Source organism: Hippocampus zosterae, chromosome 7, assembly GCF_025434085.1.
Source record: "Hippocampus zosterae strain Florida chromosome 7, ASM2543408v3, whole genome shotgun sequence".
Lineage (NCBI taxonomy): Eukaryota > Metazoa > Chordata > Actinopteri > Syngnathiformes > Syngnathidae > Hippocampus > Hippocampus zosterae.
The window spans coordinates 656,318-675,335 of NC_067457.1; the positions used below are offsets into that span (position 1 = coordinate 656,318).

The 19,018-nt window shown below is 50.4% G+C and overlaps 3 protein-coding genes across 3 annotated transcripts; 1 reads left to right on the top strand and 2 right to left on the bottom strand.

The window, feature by feature from the left end:
• Positions 1-43: 43 nt before the first annotated feature.
• LOC127603210 (uncharacterized) lies at positions 44-9,989 on the bottom strand. The gene is made up of 29 exons (XM_052069312.1): positions 9,516-9,989; positions 8,998-9,018; positions 8,751-8,913; positions 8,411-8,679; positions 8,191-8,336; positions 7,829-8,117; positions 7,416-7,578; positions 7,073-7,341; positions 6,838-6,983; positions 6,500-6,755; positions 6,268-6,430; positions 5,925-6,193; positions 5,683-5,828; positions 5,149-5,603; positions 4,802-5,070; positions 4,584-4,729; positions 4,178-4,499; positions 3,906-4,068; positions 3,563-3,831; positions 3,346-3,491; positions 3,024-3,279; positions 2,619-2,781; positions 2,276-2,544; positions 2,031-2,176; positions 1,651-1,954; positions 1,393-1,564; positions 1,002-1,267; positions 808-917; positions 44-454 (listed from the first exon to the last, which is right to left on the bottom strand). The coding sequence occupies exons 1-29, from the start codon at positions 9,568-9,570 to the stop codon at positions 176-178; spliced, it is 6,090 nt and encodes a 2,029-aa protein (XP_051925272.1). The 5' UTR covers positions 9,571-9,989; the 3' UTR covers positions 44-175.
• Positions 9,990-10,663: 674 nt separating this feature from the next.
• Positions 10,664-12,930, bottom strand: vkorc1 (vitamin K epoxide reductase complex, subunit 1). Its single transcript, XM_052069507.1, has 3 exons — positions 12,669-12,930; positions 12,293-12,402; positions 10,664-11,728 (listed from the first exon to the last, which is right to left on the bottom strand). The coding sequence occupies exons 1-3, from the start codon at positions 12,848-12,850 to the stop codon at positions 11,517-11,519; spliced, it is 504 nt and encodes a 167-aa protein (XP_051925467.1). The 5' UTR covers positions 12,851-12,930; the 3' UTR covers positions 10,664-11,516.
• Positions 12,931-13,184: 254 nt separating this feature from the next.
• mapk7 (mitogen-activated protein kinase 7) lies at positions 13,185-18,829 on the top strand. The gene is made up of 8 exons (XM_052069353.1): positions 13,185-13,398; positions 13,821-14,092; positions 14,668-14,833; positions 15,293-16,701; positions 16,903-17,277; positions 17,338-18,041; positions 18,187-18,317; positions 18,522-18,829. Exons 2-8 carry the CDS (start codon positions 13,825-13,827, stop codon positions 18,667-18,669), a joined length of 3,201 nt encoding a protein of 1,066 aa, XP_051925313.1. The 5' UTR covers positions 13,185-13,398; positions 13,821-13,824; the 3' UTR covers positions 18,670-18,829.
• The last annotated feature ends 189 nt before the right edge of the window (positions 18,830-19,018 follow it).

Sequence of the window (19,018 nt, forward strand, 5' to 3'; positions counted from 1 at the left end):
ACTTTGGCTTGACAACACGTTTCGGCAAAGCAGTTTGGGTCTCCAGAGGAGCCAAATTGTCTCATAACACTTTTATTTTTTTTTAGCACACTTGAAGCTCCAAGTCATGACCTGACCAGCGCAGTAAGTGCTTTTGCGTGGCGACATTGTATACCAAGAGCAGCAATGAAAAGTTTCAAGCTGCTCCGTGATAAATGCATAATGGCAGGCAGACGGAGGTCCAAGCCACAGAGAAGGAAAGGAACGAGCTCCCGTAGGAACTTGGAGCTCCCGCCGAGGAGGGAGCGGCAGGAGACGGCAGCTCGCCGACCGTTTCCCTCAAGAAGCATCCAAAACGTAGCATTTTGGAAAAGACCTGAATGTCGGCGAGGGGGGGTCGACCACCTGTTGCAACGACGGCTGCCAGGAACCAAGATGAGTCTGCCTTGCAGATCAGAGGCCCACCAACATCCCCCTAACAAAGAGGATCACGCCAGGGAAGGGCATCACACATGCAATCCAAACGTACGTTAAAAAAAACGTAAATTCCCCGTTTTTTTTCACAGTACACTTGACGGGAAATTAGCTCATCAGAAGTAAAGCCCAGACGGGAGAGTTAGCGGAGAAAGCCAGAGAGGCCACGCTGAGCCGCTTTGGACATTTTCAGAGGAGCAACGCTTGCTCGAAATGCTGCCACCAGGTGTGGGAGAGAGCAGAAGATGCTGAGAGCAAGCCCGGCCCAAAGAGGAATATTTGTCGCCGCGATCCCTGGATGGGGGTTTAGCCCAAAGCGAAAGAAGGCCGGAAAAGGGGACAAAAGGAACGCACCTGTTGAAGGTCCAAAGAAGAGGTACAAATGTTCTCCTGATCGGAAGCGGCGCTCCCGCAACTGACGACCACGGCTTCAAGCTCTCTTAGACTGGCAGATGTCTCATCGCCTGCAGAGAGGACACAAGCTCGCGTGGGCCATTTTGAGAGAATCCAAGCCCCGTACAAATTTTGCACGCCAACGGCGTCCTCACTCGGATATTCGTTTGCCTGCCCCCAGCCAGCCGTCCAGCACCGGGTTCCGAAAGGGAAGACGACGGCGCCGCTGATGTCCAAACACGCAGGCTGGAGGTAATCGCCGAAACGGACGTCTTCCCTTAGCTTCAGCGCGGCCACGTTGGAACCTTGCAGTTCGCTTACAGCGATACCGACAATCGGCGAAAAGACTTGGAACTCCTCCACGCCGTTGACAACTTTTTGTCCCAGATATGCGGTCCAGTCACTGGCATTTGGAGCGGGGCTGTACGCAGCACGCAAAGCCTTAGAACAAAAGCATTCCAGCGCAAACCCTCCGAATTTGAACAGAGGGCGAAATGCGGCAGCTGTGTTTTCAAGTCCGCTACTTTGCTCAAAGGCAGCACGTACCTGGAGAAGCACTCGGCAGAAGTCAGGACGAAGCTCGAAGAGATGAGAGTTCCCGCACAGGCGTACGCCCCGTTTTTGCGGAGACTGACGAGCCAAGGCCACGTTCCGCCCGCCACCAATCCGCGGTCACTTTTTACGCGATTGTTCAAGGGCGCAGTGCCGCACACGTCACCTAAAGGAGACAAACGGAGAGTGAATGAATGGCACGGGTCGTGAGGAAAGACCACACGTGTGGCATATACGGGAAAAGATCTTCACCGGTGGGGCTTGGTAGTGTTGGGCTTGGCGTTTTTGAGATGGGATCCGGTTCTTCTGAAGGAGTGACCTCAGGAGCAGGTGGAGGGCAAGTGGAGTTGCCGTCGACGTCCGGGCCGCCGGAGTCGAACCGCACAAAGCCCGGCTCGTCCGAGCCGATGTGGGAGCTGATCCACGACTGGTAGCGGGACACCCTGGAGTAGACTGCGGGCAGATCGGGCCGAGCACAGCCAAAGCCAAAACTGCCGATTCCAGATTGGATCCAGACACCGTCCTGCTCGTTCACCATCGGACCTCCCGAGTTGCCCTGGAGGAACCGTGTGGCTTTTGAAACGTGCAAAACCGCTTCCGGAGCCAAGGGGGAATGAGAATAAGTCGTCTACCCGACAAAAGTCTCTCCCTTGTTTCAGGACCCCCACACAGATCATATTGTCTGTGACCGAGCTGCCTTCAATCCAGCAATTACACCGTCTATTTCCCAGAACCGGGACTTGCACTTCTTGGAGCCTTTTAGGGAAGGGGAGAAACTCTACAAAGTAGAGTGGCAGTAGATTAGACACATTCGACAAAGGTCATCCTCGCGTCTTATTTGAGAAAATATGACTTTCTTGTCCGTGACATGCCGTACCTCCTTCCTGAACTCTTCCCCAACCAGTGATCCAGCTGTCGGTGCCACCGTTGAACACACTGCCATTGGCTGCCAGGCACACAGGTCTGATGTCATCTGTGAATGTGACTGCTGAGGAGAGCCTGAGAAGAGCGATGTCATTGTCGTGGCTGGAGTGGTTGTGGCTTGGATGCAAAACGATGGCGGCGACAGTCTTGGTCACTTGGTTTGAGTCGTCTCCTTGCAGGTCCTGACGACCGAGAGAAACCGACCATCCGAAGGTACTTGCGCTGCAGGGTGAGGGTCAAAGGTTAACTGGCCAAAGCGGAAGAAATGCGCGTGCATTCACATTAGGATGACCCACCTGGTGAAGCAGTGGGCGGCAGACATCACCCACTCTCTGTTAATGAGTGAACCGCCACAAACGTGGTGACCAAAAGCCAGCAGTCGAGCCTGCCAGGGCCAATTTGCCTCTTGGGCATCTTCACCACCGACAATCTTTGCGCTGAGCGCCAGGCTGCCGCACACTGCCAAACGATAACTCATGAGAATCAGACGGAGAAAATTTTCAACCACACTGACGAAATGCTGCGTGTCCCACAGTGGGAATGAGACCAGGATTGATTGACCATTGCCAGTTGTAGCACGGGGGGGGGCACGGTTCACTTCTTACTCTTGGCACTTTGGGTGCCACATCAAGTAAATAAAACTCGTGTGTTCTTGTCACGTTAACATCGATTGCAATGTATGCTGTTGCTGCGGAACGCACATTCAGCACTGGCCACGACAACAGGAAGTGGTAGAGGACAAGAGTAGTTGCTGTCAGCGTCGGGCCCACTGGAGTCGAAGTGCACAAAGCCCGGCTTATCGGAGCCCACGTGAGAGCTGATCCACGACTGGTAGCGGGACACTCTCGCATTTACCCCCGGGTCATTCGGCCCAGCGCAGCCAGATCCAACTCTGATGATTCCAGACTGGATCCAGATGCCATCCTGCGTGCTCACCATCGGGCCTCCCGAGTCTCCCTGAGAGAAAACGTCTGTCAAAAAATATATTTTGAACAAACAAATCGGAAAGGATAAGCAGTCTACCAGACAAGTGTCTTTCTTTCCTTCTGGAAAACCAGCGCAGATGATATTGTCGGTGACCAAATCCACTCCGATTAGGCAGCTACACTGTCTGTTTCCCAGAACTGGGACTTCCACTTCTTGTAACGCTCCAGGGAAAGGAATAGGCACTAAACAAGACGATGGCAGTGCATCAGGAATACATCTGATTCCAAATTGGATCTAAGGCACAGCGCCTCACCTCCGCTCTGGACTGTGCCCCAACCAGTGACCCAGCTGCGAGTGCCGTTGTTGAACACGCTGCCTTTGGCAGCCAGACACACGGGTCGGATGTAGTCCGAGAATGTGACAGGCGAGGAGAGTCTGAGCAGAGCGATGTCATTGTCCAGGGTGAAAATGTTGAAGCCCGGATGCAAAACGATGGTGGCGACAGGCTTGGTCACTTGGTTTGAGTCGTCTCCTTGCAGGTTCCGACGACCGAGAGAAACCGACCATCCGAAGGTACTTGTGCTGCAGGGTGAGGGTCAAAGGTTAACTGGCCAAAGCAGAAGAAATGCGCGTGCATTCACATTAGGATGACCCACCTGGTGAAGCAGTGGGCGGCAGACATCACCCACTCTCTGTTAATGAGTGAACCGCCACAAACATGAGCAGCAAAAATTTGCACGCTGGCCTGCCAGGGCCAAACCCCTTCAGAAGCATTTAGACCTCCGACCATCTTTGAGTTCACCGTTTGGTTGCCGCACACTGCAAAACATACCAGTGCATGAGAACCCAAGACCATTTCTGTGTGGAATGTTCCCGAAAACGTCCCATTCCCGTGTACACGCGTGATGCGGTGGGGATTGAGACGCACGCTCGGCACTCGACACGACGGACACCGCATCTTCGGTGACGGCTGCAGCTGTTGTTGTGACGGTGCTCAACGGTCCTTCCGTAACGGGACGAGTCAGACCGGGACAAGTGTAGTTGCTGTCGGCGTCCGTCCCACTGAAGTGGAACTGCACAAAGCCCGGCTTATCGGAGCCCACGTGAGAGCTGATCCACGACTGGTAGCGGGACACTCTGGTATGAACCCCCGGGTTGTTGGGCCGAGCGCAGCCAAATCCAAAACTGACGATTCCAGACTGGATCCAGATGGAATCCTGCTCACTCACCATCGGACCCCCTGAGTCGCCCTGGGAACAGGACAAAGAAATGCCCGTCAAAACGGATTTCAACATTTGATCACTGAAAAAAAAAGTACGGAAAAAGTACTCTACCAGACAGGTGTCTTTCCCTCCTTCTAGAAAACCAGCACAGATCATATTGTCCGTGACTAAACCAACTCCGTTCAGGCAGTTACATTGCCTGTTCCCCAGAACCGGGACTTGCACTTCTTGCAGTATCCCGCGGAAGGAGGGGGACACTAAATAAAACAATGTCGGTGTATTAGGTAGGTTTCAGAAACGAGTGTCGTCTTACCAGGATAGCGCCTCACCTGTGCGCTGAACGGTTCCCCAACCAGTCACCCAGCTGCGAGTGCCATTGTTGAACACGCTGCTGTTGGCGGCCAGGCACACGGGTCTGACGTACTCCGAGAACGTCACTGGCGAGGAGAGTCTGAGCAGAGCGATGTCATTGTCCAAGCTGAAGATGTCGAAGCCAGGATGTAAAACGATGGTGCGCACATTTCTGGACACTTTGTTGGAATCGTTTCCCTTCAGGTTCCGCAGACCAAGAGAAGCAGACCATCCGAGGACACTTGTGCTACGGAGAGAATCCCAATGCGTGTTAAATGGTGAAAGTAGAAGACGTGGAGGCGTTTTCAATGTTCTGCTGATGCACCTGGAGAAGCACTGGGCAGCAGAGAGTACCCACTCTCTGTTGATGAGGGAACCACCGCAAACATGGGTACCAAAATTCTGCAGACTCGCCTGCCAGGGCCAACTTCCTTCTTGAGCAGCTCCACCCCTGACAATCTTTGTCCTCGGGAGCGGGATGCCACAGCCAACACTTGGTATGCTGGGCACGGCCTCCGTGGTTGTCGTCGCGGGACCTTCAGTAACAGGAGGAGGTAGACCAGGACAAGTGTAGTCGCTATCGGCGTCCCTTCCGCTGGAGTCGATGCGCACAAAGCCCGGCTTATCGGAGCCGATGTGGCCGTTGATCCACGACTGGTAGCGGGACACTCGCACATAAACGCCTGGATTGTTTGGCTGCGCGCAGCCAAAGCCAAAACTCACGATTCCAGACTGGATCCAGACGTCATGCCGACTCACCATCGGACCTCCCGAGTCCCCCTGAGGATATCGAGAGGAATCGTCCGTCATCGCGTCTTTGCCGTATTTCAGCGGGAAAGCGGCGGCGGCGGCGGCCTACCTGACAAGCGTCTTTCCCTCCTTCAAGAAAACCAGCACAGATCATATTGTCGGTGATCAAACCCACTCCGTTTAAGCAGTTACACTGCCTGTTTCCTATGACCGGGACGTTGACTTCTTGTAGCGTTGCAGGGAAGGGAAGAAGCACTGAACGAGACATTGGCAGCGGATTAGTTCCTCCCTCATTTTTTTCCAATCTTCTATGAAAGAAAATGGAATTTCGCCGCAGCTTCGGTGACTCACCTCCGCTCTGGATGGTTCCCCAACCAGTGACCCAGCTGTGAGTGCCGTTGTTGAACACGCTGCCTTTGGCAGCCAGACACACGGGTCGGATGTAGTCCGAGAAGGTGACAGGCGAGGAGAGTCTGAGCAGAGCGATGTCATTGTCCAGGGTGAAAATGTTGAAGCCCGGATGCAAAACGATGGCAGCGACAGTCTTGGTCACTTCGTTTGGGTTGCTTGCTAGCAGGTTCTGACGACCGAGAGAAACTTCCCATCCAAAGGTACTTGTGCTGCAGGGTGAGGGTCAAAGGTTAACTGGCCAAAGCAGAAGAAATGCGCGTGCATTCACATTAGGACGACCCACCTGGAGAAGCAGTGGGCGGCAGACATCACCCACTCTCTGTTAATGAGTGAACCACCACAAACGTGAGTCGCAAAAATCTGCACGCTGGCTTGCCAGGGCCAACTTCCCTCTTGAGCATCTTCGCCACCGACAATCTTTGTGCTGAGCGCCGGGCTGCCGCACACTGCCAAACGATAACTCATGAGAATACAAGGATTGTATGTCATGTTGTTGTGGCTACGGTGGAACGCACATTCGGCGCTGGGCAGATCCTCAGGAGGCGGTCGAGGACAAGAGTAGTTGCCGTCCGCGTCGGGCCCTCTGGAGTCAAAGTGCACAAAGCCCGGCTTATCGGAGGCGATGCGAGAGGCGATCCACGGCTGGTAGCGGGACACTCTGGTGTAAACCCCCGGGTTGTTCTGCTGAGCACAGCCGAATCCAAAACTCACGATTCCGGACTGGACCCAGATGCCGTCCTGCTCGCTCATCATCGGACCTCCCGAGTCTCCCTGAGGGCGCGGTGGTGAGGACTCGTCTGTCAAAAGGTCCTTTCACATTGAAAAACTAAAGAGAAAATGAGAAGCGGTCTACCTGACAAGTATCTTTGCCTCCTCCGAGAAAACCAGCACAGATCATATTGTCCGTGACGACACCTTCTCCGTTGAGGCAGTTACACTGTCTGTTTCCCAGAACTGGAACTTGCACTTCTCGTAGCGTTTGAGGGGAGGGGAGGGGCACTAAAACATCCAGCAAAAGCAGAAACGGTACATTCAACCAACATCAGTGCAAGTTTTTGCTTTCCGCGACGACATAAGAAGTACCTCACCTCCCTGCTGCACCGACCCCCAACCGGTGACATAGCTCTCGGTACCGTTGTTAAACACGCTGGTGTTGGCCGCCAGACACACGGGTCTGACGAAGGCGTTGAACTCGACCGCAGACGAGAGTCTGAGCAGAGCAATGTCATTGTCGAAGATTTGATTGTCAAATAAAGGATGCGGAATGATTTCGGCAACAGGCAGGGCCACTTCGTTGGGTTCAATGCCCTCCAGGTTCCTACGGCCGAGAGAAACCGACCACCCGGTGGTACTTGTGCTGTTGAGGGAATGCCAGAGGTTAGATGGTCAAATTCGAGGCAATTGGTATGTTTTCATGTTGGGGTGACCCACCTGGTGAAGCAATGGGCAGCGGACAGCACCCACTCACTGTTGATGAGAGTCCCGCCGCAAACATGGCTACCAAACGTCTGCAGACTAGCTTGCCAAGGCCAACTTCCGGCTGCAGCAACGTCTCCCCCGACTATCTTGTTCCTCTGTGATGGTATCCCACACACTGTAAACACGGCACTTCATGATCATCCGGGACGACTGGTCCGTCACTGAGAAAATGTCAGACTTTTCTCATTGCTTTACAACGCCAGCCGCATCAAAAGTGTGACTTAAAACACGCAATTTTTTTTTTTGTTGCTAGCCTAACCTTGAGGTTGGAACCACATCGATAGCATTCTGGACATTTTAAGTGTTGTAAGATTTGCTTGAAACTGCGACTCTATTTTGCCAGTGGGATGGCGATCGTGACGCACATTCGGCACTTGATAGGATGGGCACGAGATCTTCGGCTTCAGCCGGTCCTTGGGTGGACGGTGGACCAGGGCAAGTGAAGTTACTGTCCGCATCCAGCCCGCTGGAGTTGAACTGCACAAAGCCCGGCTTATCGGAGCCCACGTGAGAGTTGATCCACCACTGGTAGCGGGACACTCTGGTATGAACCCCCGGGTTGTTGGGCCGAGCACAGCCAAATCCAAATCTGACGATTCCAGACTGGATCCAGATGGAATCCTGCTCACTCACCATCGGACCTCCCGCGTCGCCCTGAGGATGCCGCGACAAAATGTCCGTCATCGTGTCATTGCCATCTTTAAGCGGGAAAGCAGCAGCAGCCTACCTGACAAGCGTCTTTGCCTCCCTCTGGAAAACCAGCGCAGATGATATTGTCGGTGACCAAATCCACTCCGATTAGGCAGCTACACTGTCTGTTTCCCAGAACTGAAACTTCCACTTCTCGTAATGTTCCAGGGAACGGGACAGGTACTAAACAAGACAATGGCCGTGCATCAGGGATACATCTGATTCCAAATTTGGAATTCTAAGGCACAGCGCCTCACCTCCGCCCTGGACTGTGCCCCAACCAGTGACCCAGCTGCGAGTAGCGTTGTTGAACACGCTGCCGTTGGCAGCCAGGCACACGGGTCTGACGTAGTCCGAGAAGGTGACAGGCGAGGAGAGTCTGAGCAGAGCGATGTCGTTGTCCAGGGTGAAAATGTTGAAGCCCGGATGCAAAACGATGGTGGCGACAGGCTTGGTCACTTCGTGTGAGTCGTCTCCTTGCAGGTTCCGACGACCGAGAGAAACCGACCATCCGTAGGCACTTGTGCTGTGGAGTAAAATTGCCCACGGTTAGACGGTGGAAACAGAAGAAACGTCTTGGATGTTCGGGCGACCTACCCATAAAAACAGTGGGCCGCAGATAAAATCCATTCCTTGTTGATGAGGGAACCACCACAAACATGGTTGCCAAAATTCTGCAGACTAGCCTGCCAGGGCCAACTTCCTTCCTGGGCATCTCCGCCACTGACAAGCTTGCTGTTGAGTGGTGGGCTGCCACACACTGGGAAAAACAGGTTACGATGAATCCATGAAGAGAGTGTTGAACGGGCTCAGACAAATCTTTGTATTTACACCGAGAGCTTACCGTCCGGCTGAGCATGAGACGCTGGGAAAACACACAAACACAAAATTCATTCCTTGTCCCAAACAGGTCGGTTGACATGAAATAGCTCAACACGCACTCCTATGAGTGACTTCCTTTTCTGAAAACCTCATCAGCAGGTCACCCCTAGCAAAAAATCTCAACTTTGACGATGGCAAAAACGTCATCTTTGCCAATATTAAACTAATGGCCTCTATAGATTGGTGTATGGTCACAGAAATGAAACTAGAGTGAAAATTACGTATACTTATTTTCACCAAAAATGAATTTATAAAATTCATCATGCAGTACTAGAAATCGCAAAATGTTGGATTAAATGATGGTGTATGAGTAGAATCGGCACTTGCGCATAAATTACGCGAAACGCAACCTCGGCTTGCTTCGTCTACTTCAAAGTACTCCAACGTCACCCGATCATCAAATTGACCATCTTTTGGGTGACTTTTGAATATTTGGAAGCAGAACAGCATACCCAAGTTCAGAATTTCAGGGCGACTTACTTGCCGTGAAAAAGCCGAGCAGAGCCAATATGTTGAGCTGTTGCTTCCAAGCCATGGTGGATAATGCGCAAATCTTACATGGTTCGCCGTAATTAAGCTTGAGTGGGCCCCCCGTCACCTGTCAGGAGGCGAGCCCCTCCCACATACACAACCACCCCCCACAATTATCATCACTTGCCTTACGATCACCGCTTCCTATGAAGTGAATACTGCAAATACTTGAAACCTCAGACAGTTGACAAACAACATTTTTCAAAAATGACGTTTCTGCCCAGAAAGAGGCAATCCTAGAGGCCTTTTGAAAAGTACAGTGATTGACTGACTACTTGCTACTGACATGCCACATCACACTTCTTTTTGCTTCACCTCGCTATTCCGCCTTCTCTCCATGATGGGTGTACACTCGGGGCCGAACCACGAGGCACTCTGAATTTGGCCCCTCCAGCACGAAGCCCCGCTGCTCACACACTGGCTGTCAAGTTAGACGGCCTCCCGTCTGCGCACTCTTCCGACTTTTTCTGTGGGGCCTTTCCATGCCACGATGAGGCACTCTAAAGTCAAGTCAAAATATTTTGCATATCCGTTTGTCACAAAAGCGTCTCAAATACATTTTACTACATCTTGAATGAGTTTCACAAGCATGCCGTAATCACATTTTCACTTTACATTTGACTTTTCAGCCGCCTTCTCCTCGGTTAGGCACTGTGAAAATAACTATGTTGATGTGCAAATAGGGTGTGAGGAAGCAACCGGTTTGGTGTAAACACTATTAAAGCTGGGAGGAAAATGCAGACAGACCTCTCCAAGTTCCTTTTCAGCCAAGTCAAGGTGTGCTGAAAAGAATGCATATTCTTTTTCACTCGGTGGCAGGGGAGCTTTGGAGACAGGAGAGCATCGGATACGGCCGGCCAAGCAATTCTGTTGGCAAATACAAAGCAGAAGAAGCCCCAAAACATTGTACACACAAAAGCTCATCACCTACAACGTACTCATTTTGTATTTATTGGATCACATCGTTTTCCTTTCCCCTCATACATTCAGTATGGCCCTTGAGGAGTAACTGAAATGGTCTCCATGTAAGAAAAGATTTCCCTACTTGTATTTTGACGATCATAATGGCAGGTCATTTAAGGCACCATTTTTTGGGGGGATGACAATTAACTTCATATGTGGTCATGCGTTGAATATAAACAGAACAATGAAAGGCATGAAGGCTTTGTACAACACTGTCAGTGGGTGCAGCAGAAACTCACACAAAAAGTTATCTGGGTGCATTCAAGTGATAAATCTTTGCAACCCCCCTCTGCACCCATTATTGCAACAAAATCATCTTATTTCTTGCTTTTAGGGCCATGGGTTGGATCAATTCCTGATGGAATTGATCATGGAAATGTTTTTTATTCTCAATTTTAAAAAAATCTAATAACCCCATTTCTAAATAACGCTCTCATAAATAGCCCTGATCTCCCCGATAGACGTAAAAGTTAGTTGCTAAAGTCTACTTGCATACAAATAAGCGTATAAGACAGCCTTCATCCCAAAACGACCTTTAGGGATTTGTCGCCGTCTTGTGGGGCCTTTGCGAAAGTGCCGCAAAATATAGCGAGGGGAAAAAAAGTGTGTGCGTGCGTGTGTGTTTGCATCAGCTTCTTGGTTAGACTCCACAAGAGAAAAAAACAAGTTTTAGCGAAATTTTACTTACCTTTCATCTGCTGTGATTCTTAAGATTAGTTTTGTTTAAGATTAGTTTTGAGTCTTCTCACAAATCACAGTAACATCTGTCAACTTTATTATTCACCACTATAATAATCGTAAGAGGACAGGCAACAAATTATGTTAAAAACAGCTAACTGAATACTGAAAAAGTGAGATGAATCCTGTTTTTTGTAAAACAAAAAAAAGTTGTGCCGGAGTTGCTGCTTCGGGCCAGGAGGGAAGGAGAGGGAGGGTGGGTTGTGTGTGTGGGGGGTATAGAATGACACTTGTTTTTTGGAATGATTATTATCCTGCCTTCTCCTTCTTCCCTTTGATGGCGCTCCTTCGCTTGAGGTTGGTGTAGAGCAAGGCAAAGTTCACGATGTATGTTGACACGCAGACCATGCAAAAATCTCCCAGGACAAAAGCCAGAATGGAGGCGAGGTAGAGCGAGCCGGCCACCGACACCCAGGAGGACAACACCAAGAACAGAGCGGCCTTTTTGGACGGGGTTAGACCTGTGAGAAAAACAGACACACAACTAAGTGAGTGCATTTTTTTGTGTGTTTGTGTCTCACATAAATGTTGTCATATATTTCATAATTAAGTCCATTCCTGCACTACAATAAAACAAAAAGAAACCAAAGACTCCTCCCTACCTTAGATTTGAGCCAATTAAAAGCTCGGATATGATTGTGATGCATCATCACCGAAATCTGACATCACTAGATGAATAAAGTTGGACCTTTTTTTAAGACAAAAAGTTGTATTATGACAGAAATAGAGTCCTATGCCCCCACAGCCCGTAGAACAAAATTAGTATTTTGGGGAGAAAGCTTCTACCGTGGTGATACATTTGTTTGTCCCTTTCACAGCTATAGCACAAAGCCAATGACAAAAAAAATAAAACACCCCCCCACAAAAAAAATGGTCGGGTATAAGATTCTCTTGCATCCAAACTATTGTGCAGTGAATTTGGGTGGAATGCAGACCAACATTCCGGCTTTTTGTTGTTGCTGCTGCTGCTTACAACCAACCGCACACAGTATTTGCAAACTGTCATTAGGAGAAGGCAAACTAACCCAGGACAAACTGCAACGTGTAAAATAGGATTCCAAGAACACTGTTGGGCTGATTCAGAGGGCTATCTTGGGCAACAAAGAACTGGACCAAGCCAAAACCACGTCCCCATCTGCAAAAGATAAAATGAAGACTGTACATATAAATACTGGAGGCAAAATACCATCTACTGAAAAAATGTTTGACATCGGTCAAACATTCTCAGGAAGCGAAGTTGCATTTCACAATTTGGGGTCAACGACTCCAACTCTCTGTCACCAAACGCAAAAATGACACACGCACACGACATGATTGCCCCCTTAAAATCTTGCAGACGTTAATGATGGAATTTCAGTGGTGGTGACCCGAGATAAGTACAATAAAAACAACGAACACCACCTGGATGTAAAAACTTTGGAGCAGCTGACAGACTCTCCCAAGTCGCACATCGCTCTGTAGTCTGGGTCGTGCTCGCGGGACAATTCCACGTGAAGCGCGTAAACTGACAAAATCAAACCGAAGACGCACAAAAGCACGCGCACTGTCCTCTCCCACTTGGGCATGCCTTCTGCCGCTGCCATGTCTGTATCCTCGCAAATAAACCACGTCCAAACTTTTCCCCAGTGAGGAAGAAAACGACGAAAATAGAGCAAAAGACAAGCTAGTGTAACAGAATGATTATCCCGCCTCCTATATTCCTATTGGACAGACGTGTCATCACATACCATTTGATTGGCTAGTCACAGGCCAATCACAATGCCACGTGCAGTATTTTTTTTTCCCGTAAAGAGACCTCCCCGACACGCACAAATTCTGCCTCCGACTTGATGCGATGCTTCGAAAAAGAACTCCTCAACTTTTTCGGCCATTTGCTGAAGTAACAAAAAAGCGACGACAAATCAGGCTGTTGTCGCTTCCGCCGTAAACTCGCCCGAGTCGCAAAACGATGCGAACGCCTCAAACTCGCGAGTGTATTTTTGTCCGACAGAGGGCGGTCGTGCAAGTTGGTGGCTGGCGACCGCCGTGAAAGGACACAGTCGAAGAAGACAAAGACGAGGAAACGCCAGACAAAAACAAGACGCTGACATGCTACCTAGGGGTTGAAAAGACCCAATTGACGGACGTTTAGGTGAGTTCGCAAGGTGAACGTCCGTTACGTGACGCTGAAACATACCCGCACGGTTAGTTACGTTCCGTCAAAAATGACAGCGACTTACATTATTTGTCGTTGACAAGGCTACGCCCCTGCCATGAGAGATGGGGAAATAATGTAGTGTAGGACGACGCAGTACGTTGCATTCTTTGGCTTGTTGCTCAGCTTAAGGAGGGCCCGGAGATACATATTTTACATTTGGAAACATCTAACCACAAACCACCCAAACCAAAATGTCACAAAGTATACCTCCTGAAATGATGATCGAGTCTGAATTTACTCACAAATCCACTTGGTGTGCAAGAAGGAATTTCTGCCCACACCAACAATTAAATCATCCAAAACGATGCAATTTGTATTTTACCTTTGCTCATAATGCATCCCTCCCATTTCCACAGAGAGATGTCATCTGAAGAGCATGGGGATGGTCAAAAGTGTCAACCTGCGGCCGCGACGCCTGCAAGAATGACAGCGGGGAAAGGCGATGAGAACCAGCACGCGGTCAGATTGAGCGGCAGTACAAACACCAGTACAACTGCCAAAAACTTGGCTTTGCTTAAAAAGCACTCACTGGATGTGAAGTTTGATGTGGGCGAGGAGTACGATGTCATTGAAACCATCGGCACCGGTGCCTACGGCGTCGTGTCATCTGCCAGGAGACGAGATAATGGTGCGGCTTATTTGACATGAAATCAACCTATTTTTTTCTGCACAAAATGTGTTTTGGTCAAGACCATACATGTGTTAAAACACATTTCAACTTATAACCACTCACTTTTTACGTTTTCCTTGAGTCTGGTCTGCATTTACTCTTTGACTCGCACAGTTCCACAAATGAGAGGGGAGAAGCCTGCTTGCTTCAATCCGTTTGTCACTCAGTGGCAGATTACTGTCAAACTGGCACATGAAGCAAATGAATCAATCTTTGTATCCACAAACATTCCAACGTTCAACTCAACCATAGCACACAAAATTAATCTCTCATAAGCTATTCTCTCTGGGAACAATGACTGCTACTAAAACCTCTGCCGGCAGTTACGGCGCGTCTACATCCAGCATGTTGCAGCCTGACGTACGACTCGGTGCGCGCAACTCTAAATTTACACTTACCTGTATGCTCTAAAAATCCTTCATTAAAAATCAGTGAGAGCTCAACTTCATTCACCACAAGCTCATTGTCATTGTCATGCTTTTTGGAGATGTGCAAGACTGTACTCACGCTTTCATGTGCTTGATGGAACTCAGGCCAACAGGTGGCGATAAAGAAGATCTCCAATGCCTTTGAAGTGGTGACAAACGCCAAACGCACCTTGAGGGAACTGAAAATTCTCAAGCACTTCAAGCATGACAACATCATCGCCATCAAAGACATCCTGCAGCCTAACCTTCCTCACTCGGCCTTCAAGTCTGTGTATGTGCTGTTATTTAGACGCAAATGCAACGACAAAAAAGGTTGAAAATTAGTAGAGATGGCACAAGTACTCGCACTCATAAGGAAAAGTACGAGATGTAAAATGGTAACATTTGTGAAGGCCCATTCCTTTGTTCTTTTTACAATTATTAGCAGAGACTGAACTCCTTTACCTAAAAAAACAAACAAACAAAAGACTGAAACGTACTTAAATACAGACGTTTAAAAAAAAAAAAAATCAATGCTTACTCTCAATGATATAAAATAGCATTTTCAAAACTTTCCTTACCTGTCATACTGCTTGTAATAAAGGTTCAAATAAAATGCACGCGTCTGCAATCAAAACATGTTTCCATAGTCTTTAATGCCGTGAGCTAAATAACAAAAACAAAACAAAAAAAAAAGCTGGCATTATTTCAACTGGCTCCGGCTCACTTTCTCTTCGTCGTCCCTTTGCAGGTATGTGGTGCTGGACCTCATGGAGAGCGACTTGCACCAGATCATCCACTCGGCCCAAGCGCTCACGCCGGAGCACACGCGCTACTTCCTGTACCAGCTTCTCCGCGGTCTTAAGTACGTGCACTCGGCCAACGTCATCCACCGCGACCTCAAGCCCTCCAACTTGCTGGTGAATGAGAACTGCGAGCTAAAAATCGGCGACTTTGGCATGGCCAGGGGTCTGAGCTCCCACCCCGAGGAATCGCACTCCTTCATGACAGAATACGTGGCGACCCGATGGTACCGAGCTCCCGAGCTGCTCCTGTCCCTGAATCACTACACGTTGGCCATCGACATGTGGTCCGTGGGCTGCATCTTTGCCGAAATGTTGGGGCGTAAGCAGCTTTTTCCCGGCAAGCACTACGTCCACCAGCTGCAGCTCATCTTGTCTGTACTGGGCACCCCTCCCAAGGGACTAATTGGTGCCATTAGAGCCGACAGGGTGCGCTCCTATGTTCAGAGTCTTCCGTCCCAATCGGCAGTGCCCTTAGCCAAACTGTATCCCCGAGCCGAGCCGGGGGCTTTGGACCTGCTCGCGTCCATGCTCCGCTTTGACCCGCGTGAGCGAATCGGTGTGACTCAAGCACTGGAACATGCGTACCTGGCCAAGTACCACGATCCCGACGACGAGCCCATCTGCGTGCCGGCGTTTGACTTTGAATTTGACAAGCTTCCCATGAGCAAGGAGCAGATCAAAGAGGAAATTCTCATGGAGATCCAGGACTTTCATCGGAACAAGCAGGGCTCACGTCAGAGGCTTCAGTTCAGGCCCTTGGCGAAGGCCAACGGCGGCGACAGAGGAGCCGCGACGCCAAGCGGCCAGCGCGTCGCTCGGGTTTCCTCGACCGGTCCGAGCGAATCCACGCAGGTTCCCGGCGAACACAACCAGAAAACCTCACAAACGAGAGACACCGAGTCGACGTGGCGACGAGGGCCAGCCGAGGTGAACCAGACGTTCACCAATCGAATGGACACGTGTGGCAAGGATGCCGTCAATTTGCCTCGCCTGACAAAAAGCGAAAGCGGCCCGGTCGACGTGGACATGCCCAGCGCCAACTCGGACAGCGGCCAGCCAGAGACCATCGATCTAACCACACCCGTGTCCGGTCACGACGCTGAACCAATGCGGGGCGGTGAAGGGCAGGAAGGCCGGCCTTCGTCCTCCGTGACACCTCAAGGCAGTACCGTGCCTTCCCTTTCGCTGTCAGCTGCCCAAGCGCAGGCGCTGTCTCACAGCCTCTCGCAGTCCCTGGCAACAAACCAGAAGGCGGCCCACGGTGCCTCCGAGGGGCCCAGGAAAGATGGGGCCATATCAGAAGACACCAAAGCAGCTCTGAAAGCAGCTTTATTCCGAAATAAAGCCAGGGGCGGTACGTTTGTGCGTTTGTCGTTTAATTGTGGCTCCAAAATGATTTCCTTGTAACATTCAACTTTGGTTATTTTGAAACAAATAGTCTTTCAACATTCGTTACTTTTAATGCGGGCCGGATTTCATTTGATTTAGAAAATGTAGCAGGCGACAAACGACTTGGATCTCGGTCGTCATTTCATTTCTATGATTTCCATTGCAGATGGAGTTGTCGCTGCACTAGGGACAGAGGTGGCCGCCGGAGGAGGAGGAACATCGTCGGCCGTCTCCACTCCAGAGTCGCGACGCCCCGTCACTGCTCAGGAGCGCCAGCGAGAGCGTGAGGAGAAGAGGAGGAAGAGGCAGGAACGAGCCAGAGAGAGGGAGAAGAAACTGAAGGAGAAGGAGAAGCGAGAGGGGAGGCGCGGGGACTCGCTGGGCGGGGTCCTGCTGAGTGACAACGACAAGAGCCTCTTGCAGCGCTGGACAAAGATGATGGACAGCCGCAATGACAAATCCCACACGTCTAACAGCGAGGGAGGGAGGACTCGAGACTTTAATGTGACCGCCGCTACGGGTGACAACACTCAAGGCTCAAGTCAAGTCAAGTCAACAGTATTTATAGAGCACTTTCAAACAGCCATCGCTGCATACAAAGCCAATAACACACCTGAAAAGGAAACAAAGTTTCCATCTCACGGGCAGCTGATCTCTCAAGTCCGAGCCAGTCCGCCCGGTTTGCTCCAGCCTCCCGGCAAAAGCCAACAGTTGCTCTTCTCGATGAGTCAGAAGAAACCGGCAGATATTGTCCTCGCCGTAAACGGCTGCGTGGACCTGATGGCCGTCTCTGGAACTTTTGTGAAGAACAACACGCTCAAAGCTCAAGACGAGAGCGGCGGCCCGAGCGGGTTCAACTGCTTCGATAATTGGAGCGGACAGCAATTAGAGAGCAGGCCATCACAACATGCAAAATCGCACAAGACGCCGCCACATCCGCAGCAGAACTTTCTCCCGACACAAAGTCAAGCTTTGGCCGACTCTCGGACGCAGCTGCTCCCACTGGAGACTTTTTTAACCCAAGGCCCGACCACACTAAGCACCAGCCAAGCCAACGGGGAAATCGGCGGCCACCATCACCTCAACCATCACGTCACGCCCTCGGCCGCTAAGGCCGGGCCCGTGGAGAAGCCGTGTTCCGCCGGCGGGGGCAGATTAGGGCCGCAGGCCACAAACTCCCTCTGCGAGGCCTTAGGACTCCCCTCGCGGGTTCATCCCAGTTTGGTGTTCACAGATCCAGGAGAGCAGGGCCCCCCCATCGCCCCCGACATCCACACAGTAACGCTCCAGCTCTCCAAGTCTCAGGTGCGTCCAAGTGCGGGGGGTTTCTTCGGGTGACTGCTGTGGCCAATTGATCTAAGTCCGACCTAGAAGGGGTCATTGAGGTGTGTGGGCGGGGGGCAGCTCGCGATGACAAAGGTGGGTTCAATTTTGTGTTCTTCCGTCTCAGGTTGAGGACGTGTTGCCCCCGGTGTTCTCCGTCACCCCCAAAGGCAGCGGGGCGGGCTATGGCGTGGGCTTCGACCTGGACGATCTTCTCACGCAGTCGCTCACAGAGCTGCAACACTGCGACCGAGACAGGCGAGTCCTTGTTGAATGCTACTGAGCAAATGTTTGGGATTTGGGGCTTTTGAGTAAATTGGCAGACTTGACTGAAAAATGCCACTCGGCTGTTTTGTTAAGCGCTTTGTTACAGCTGCCGCTGTTGTGAAAGCGCTATATAAATCAGCATGTATTGTATTGTATTTTTCAATATCAATTCAACTTTTTGTTTGCCCTCAACAGTTACGACTCGGCCCCGCTCTCGGCCTCGCTCTTATCCGATTGGAGCGAAGTTCACCGAATGACTCCGGCCGACCTGGAATCACTGCAACAGGAGCTCCAGCTCGGGTCTCCCATGATCCTCACGGATTCCATTCCACCCGACACCTGACTGAGTGCGCGCGCTTGTCTCAATGTCCAAATCGGTAATTTCTGACTGAATTAATTTAAGAGTCGCCTCAGTTTTTGGAACTGCATCTTCTTTTTACATCGGTCTCTTTGACCTAACAACACAAAATCAACTGCCAGCCTGTGAATGTTAATGATTAAAATACAAGTTCATTTTCATAGAAAAGTGTCGGGTTTTTTCAAAGCACCATACACAAAATTAGTTTGTCTCCTAGCTAAGGCATTATGAGGATCAAACAGTATTTGAAAGATGTGTAATGATCAAAAACATTATGAGCATCATTTGAGCAGAGCTCAAAGGTTTTTAACTTTCGACCACAGTTCCTTTGAAA